Source organism: Cebus imitator, unplaced genomic scaffold (genome assembly GCF_001604975.1).
Source record: "Cebus imitator isolate Cc_AM_T3 unplaced genomic scaffold, Cebus_imitator-1.0 Scaffold297, whole genome shotgun sequence".
Classification (NCBI taxonomy): domain Eukaryota; kingdom Metazoa; phylum Chordata; class Mammalia; order Primates; family Cebidae; genus Cebus; species Cebus imitator.
The window spans coordinates 1,808,346-1,813,858 of record NW_016107612.1 but is presented as its reverse complement, the minus strand read 5'-3'; the positions used below and the strand labels follow the sequence as shown (position 1 = coordinate 1,813,858).

General features: G+C 51.0%; 1 protein-coding gene across 8 annotated transcripts in view; it reads left to right on the top strand.

Moving 5' to 3' along the window:
* The window catches only part of NLRC5 (NLR family CARD domain containing 5), a 111,866-nt gene that overhangs the window by 79,169 nt on the left and 27,184 nt on the right, over window positions 1–5,513 (top strand). For all 8 annotated transcript variants that reach the window (XR_005196041.1, XM_037729303.1, XM_037729304.1 and 5 more), the window contains 5 exons: window positions 226–306; window positions 1,064–1,147; window positions 1,412–1,504; window positions 4,496–4,579; window positions 5,208–5,291. Coding sequence is in view for 7 of the 8 variants with exons in the window: in XM_037729303.1 (XP_037585231.1) it covers window positions 226–306; window positions 1,064–1,147; window positions 1,412–1,504; window positions 4,496–4,579; window positions 5,208–5,291 (426 nt within the window). In the remaining variant the exon portion in view is untranslated. The remainder of the gene's footprint in view (window positions 1–225; window positions 307–1,063; window positions 1,148–1,411; window positions 1,505–4,495; window positions 4,580–5,207; window positions 5,292–5,513) is intronic.

Here is a 5,513-nt window from a genome sequence, read left to right as displayed (position 1 = left end):
AAAAAAAAAAAAAAAAAAAAAATTGTTGAAAAGGCACTACTTTGCGTATTGCATGTGACTCAGGGAAGCACCTACTTTCGAATCCTAATCTGGGCCGTGGGAGGGGAGAAGGGGACCCAGGCAAAGGGTCCCAGAGCTGAGAGTCGGAGCCAGGCAGCCCAGGTGCCAGCTGGGCCCTCCAGGGAAGGCTGCCTGGCTTCAGGTTGGCTACCGCTCCATCCTCAGCATCTCCGAGACCCAGCAGCAGCTCCGTGTCCAGCTGGAATTTCCTCGACAGGAAGAGAATCCAGAAGCTGTGGCCCTCAGGTGGGACCCGGCACCGGGTACCCCAAGGCAGGGGCTGGTGTTGGGGAGGGGGCGGGGCTGCTTCTGACCAATATTCACCACCCTACCCAGAGTCCTTAGAGGTCTGAAGTCTTTACACAGCTACAGAGGTCTGACCAACCCACTTCTGAGGCGCTCCAGCCCCGCCCCAAGCCCCAGTCTCAGCTCATCACCCCCACAAGCTTTCAGTGCCTGGAACAGCACCTTGCTTACCTGTGCACAGGTTGTGCCCTCTGCCCAGAATGTCCTCTTTGCGCCTACCTTCTTCACCCGTCTAACTCCTCCTCATCCCTCGGGTCTCAGCTTAAATGCCACCACCTCAGGGAGGCCCCCTGAACCCCAAGACTTAGCCAAACACTTCCATTATCCACTCTTATAGATACCTGGATTCACAGCACCTCTAATCCATATGGCACAGTTTTGGAAATTGAAATGTCACCCTTTTGAGTGGATGTAGTTTGCATGTGTACATGCTGGGAAATAGAGCACGGGAAGATCTCGGCCTCAACTCACCTCCTCGGCTGGGTGCCCTTGTGCAGTGAACAACCCGTGCCACCACACCAGCTGCCCCATCTGGACTCCTGCTTCCTAGCACTTCTCATCAGTGAATAGCAAACTGCAGGACTTCGTTTGATCGGCATTTATTTACCCTTACACCATAAGCTTCTTGCAGGCGGAGACTGAATCCCCCATACTGGACTAGATGTTCAGAAACTGTCATCTCCCTGTTTGTGTCTAGGTTGGCTCACTGTGGCCTTGGGACCCACCACAGCCTTCTTGTGAGGCAGCTGATAGACACATGTGCCAGGCTGCAGCAGCTCAGGTCAGCACCCGAAAACTCCGTGTGGGGCCCTGAGTTCTCTGGTTGGCCCTGGTGCCTACTCCAGGCCACGAGTGACCCCGCGTTCTCACTGCTCTGTGCAGGAGAGAATCACACTTGGCCAGTGGAGGGAAGGGAGAGTCCCAAGGTGGCTCAGGGGAGGTCTTGAGTGGCCCCGTCTCATTTCTTGGCACCCCCTTCTGGATGTGATGACCCCTGAGGTGTGTCCAGCCTGAAATCCTCTGCAATATGCTTGGGCCTTTTCAGCTTGTCTCAGGTTAACCTCTGTGAGGACAATGATGCCAGCTCCCTGCTGCTGCGGAGTCTCCTGCTGTCCCTCTCTGAGCTGAAGAAATTTCGGTATGCAGACAAGACATCCACTCAGCCCCCTTTGCAGCTGTGCTCTGCCCAACACCTCCTGTTTTTCCCAGCCCTGGGCTCAGAGGACTTGGTGCCTCGCCCTGAGGACAGAAGCCACAGGTGGCCCTGGAGATGACTTTTAACAGTGCCCAGTTGTAAACATGACCTTAGGAACATTAAGCCACGTGGCAAGAAAGCTATTCCCTTTTTAACGCTCTTTCATTGCTTTTATTTTAAAATAACTGTGAACTAGTACAAAGTTCCAGAAGACTGGGAACTGTTGTGTGCCATTTACCCAAACGCATCCTTTGAGGTGGGCGTGGTGGCTCACACCTTTAATCCTAGCACTTCGGGAGGCAGAGGTAGGCAGATTGCCTGAGCTTAGGAATTCAGGACCACCCTGGGCAAAGTGGTGAAAGCCCATCTCTACTAAAATATAAAAAATTAGCTGGGCGTGGTGGCACACGACTGTAATCCCAGCTAATTGGGAGGCTGAGGCACAAGAATTGCTTGAACCCAGGGAGCTGAGGTTGCAGTGAGCCGAAATTGTACCACTGCACTCTACGCTGGGTGACAGAGCAAGTTGACGTTGGTTGCTTGAAAGTGGCTCCCAGATGCAGTAACACACCTTATGGCTTTTCAACCAGAAATAACACAAATGACACAGAGTGGCTAATAGCAAAGGTTTTAGCATCCCACTCACCTATCTTCAGATCCCAACTCAGTCACTTACCGGCTGGAGCCCATTACTGTGTCTCTCTGGCCTCAATCTTCTGCTCTTAGAAAAGAATCTAATTATAGGCTGGGCTCAGTGGCTCACACCTGTAATCCCAGCACTTTGGGAGGCTGAGGCAGGTGGATCATGAGGTCAAGAGTTCAAGACCAGCCTGGCCAAAATGGTGAAACCCCATCTCTACTAAAAACACAAGAATTAGCTGGGTGTGGTGGCAAATGCCTGTAATCCTAGCTACTCAGGAGGCTGAGGCAGGAGAATTGCTTGAACCCAGATGGGCCGAGGTCGCAGTGAGCGGAGATGGTGACATTGCACTCCAGCCTGGGCGACACAGTGCAAGACTCCGTCTCAAAAAAATAAATAAAATAAAAAGTCTAATAGCCCTTCGTGGGGCTAGGAGGATTACAGGAACTGGAGCACGTAAAGATGTCTGCTGTGCTGTCACCAGCCACAGCCTGCCCTGCTTCTTCCTTCTCTCCTAGAGGAGGGAGCAAGGGTCTGCTCAGGGAACTTCATCATCTCTCATAGCCCTCTCGCCATAAGTAACCCCATGAACATAACACTCAAAGGATATGTCTCCAAAAAAAAAAACAAAAAAAAAGGGAACAATTTCACCCTTTGCCAATATTTTTCCACATTTGCTCATTTGTTCCCTCCCTCCTTCTTCCCCACCTCTGTTTTCTTTCCCTCTCTCCTTCTCTCCTTTTCTGAACCATTTAGAAGTAAGGAATCATGTCCCTTTACCCATTAATATTTCAGAGAATTTCCTAAAAACAAGGACATTCTCTTCCATGATCTGGTCAAATTATAAAATCCAGGAAATGCAACATTGATACACTACTATTATCTCAACTACAATTTATACTCTAATATCATCAGTTGTCCCAATAATGTTGCTTCTTGCACTTTTTTCCCCAGTCGTGGATCCAATCCAGAATCACACGTCTCATTTAGTGTCATCTCTCTTTAGCCTTCTTCAACCTGGAACAGGTGTCCTCGGCCCTTCTTTGTCTTTCATAGCAATGTCTCTGACATTTATAGGCCAGGTATTTTATAGAATGTCCTTCTGCTTGGGTTTGTTTGATGCTTCCTCAAGCTTAGAGTTAGAGTCTGTCAGGCCGGGCGTGGTGACTCACGCCTGCACTTTGGGAGGCCGAGGCGGGCAGATCACAAGGTCAAGAGATCTAGACCATCCTGGCCAACATAGTGAAACCTCGCCTCTACTAAAAAAAAATAAAATAATCAGCTGGACGTGGTGGCACACACCTGTAGTCCCAGCTACTCAAGAGGCTGAGGCAGGAGAATCGCTTGAAGGGGAGGCAGAGGTTGCAGTGAGCCTGGCGACAGAGCAAGACTCCGTCTCAAAAACAAAAATAGAGTTAGAGTCTGCCCTTCGGACAGGAATATCACACAAGCAATGCTGTGTTCTCGTGCCTTCCATCAGGGCACATGATGTGTCCGTGTCCTGGGGCCCTGGCTAGTGATATTAACTGTGATCACCTGTGACAGTGCGTCTGCCAGGTCTCTCCACTTGGAAAGTTACTATCAGTTACTTAAAGTAACTTAAAGATACTTTAAGATTATGTAAATATCCTGGTCTTCCTCAAACTCTCATCTGTGAATTTCAGCAGCTGTTAATAAATCATTGATTCAAGTGAATCAATGAATCAGTATGATAGTTGCAAAATGTAACTTTCCTAACTTTTGATTTTCTTTCGATCTAACCGATTAGACTAAGAAACTCTTGGGCTGGGCACAGTGGCTCAAGCTTGTAATCCCAGCTCCCAGCAGTCTGGGAGGCCGAGGAGGAAGAATCACTTGAGCCCAGGAGTTCAAGACCAGCCTGAGCAACACACCAAGACCCCACCCCCATCTCTACAAAAAATAAATAAATTTTTAAAAAAGAAGAAACTCTTTCGGACAGATAGATCTTCGACACTTCTCCAGTATTTGCTTTAAAGACGCAGCGTTTGTGATAAACGACAGTAACTAGCTAGACTTTACAGTGATACCTAATTTTGGCTTAAGTTGTGAAGTTGCTACCTGAATGACTGTGGTTTAGGAAATACTGAACTAGTCCAAGCTCTATGTTGGCTTAATGAGTTCATGGTGGAAGAGATTTATGAAGGGAGGGACGTCCCTCCCACTGCCCCCAGAAACCGCATCCCTACTTCACATCCTTGCCCTCTGCCACCAGCATTCAACGCTCCCAAAACTCAGGGCTCCTACCTGACCTGCTGCCCTTTGACCCCCACCAGGCTGACCTCCAGCCGTGTGAGCACCGAGGGCCTCGCCCACCTGGCATCTGGTCTGGGCCACTGCCACCAGTTGGAGGAGCTGGAGTGAGTTGCAGAGTGGAGGGATCCGGGACAAGTGACCCAGCTGAGGGTGAGGGGTGGAGGAGGCAGCAGGGCCTCTGGGAGAGCAGGCAATGGGACTTCAATCAATGACCCTTCCCCTGATGAAGTCCAGCGGTTCTGGCTGTGGCCTGGGAAAGGATGCAAACCATGGTTTTGGTCTGAATTTCCCACTGATTCGCAGAGGGGTTATGGGCATGGCTGTTCCGCTCTGGGCTTTGATTGCCTCCTCTGCAAAAATGGGGCTCATGAGCCTTGCTCTGCTGGGCTGGCTGTGGCAGGCCACGGAGGGGGCTGAAGAACAGGAGGATGTGGGTGTGTGGGTGTGTGTTGGTGTGTGGGTGTGTGTGTCCCTGGGCCTCCAGCTTCCTTGCTGCAGCCCTCATCCAGGGCATCTTTTCTCAGCTAGGCCAGCTGTGACTATCATGTGCCCAGAGCCTGAGCGTGCGGCCAGGAATACCCAAGTGGAGCCTGGACAGCGAGGGTGGCCCAGGGTCTGCAGATACAGAGTCGGCCTCCCAGGAGACAGAGCTGGAGAAGGGAGCTGACAGGACAGCTGGCACCGGAGCTGGGTAGGCTCGTCTAAACCGTGCCTCTGCTTGCTCTTCTGCAGGTGGTCTAATACTGAATTCGATGAGGAGGGCACCAAGGCTCTGATGAGGGCCCTTGAGGAAAAATGGACGCTAAAGAGGCTGGAGTAAGTGGTGGGCATGGCTAATGGGGAAGAGTGGCTAATGAGTGAGTGGTGGTGGTGGTTAATGGGGAAGGGGTGAGTGATGGTGGTGGTGGTTAACGGGGAAGGGGTGAGTGATGGTGGTGGTGGTTAATGGGGAAGGGGTGAGTGATGGTGGTGGTGGTTAACGGGGAAGGGGTGAGTGGTGGGGTGGTTAATGGGGAAGGGGTGAGTGATGGTGGTGGT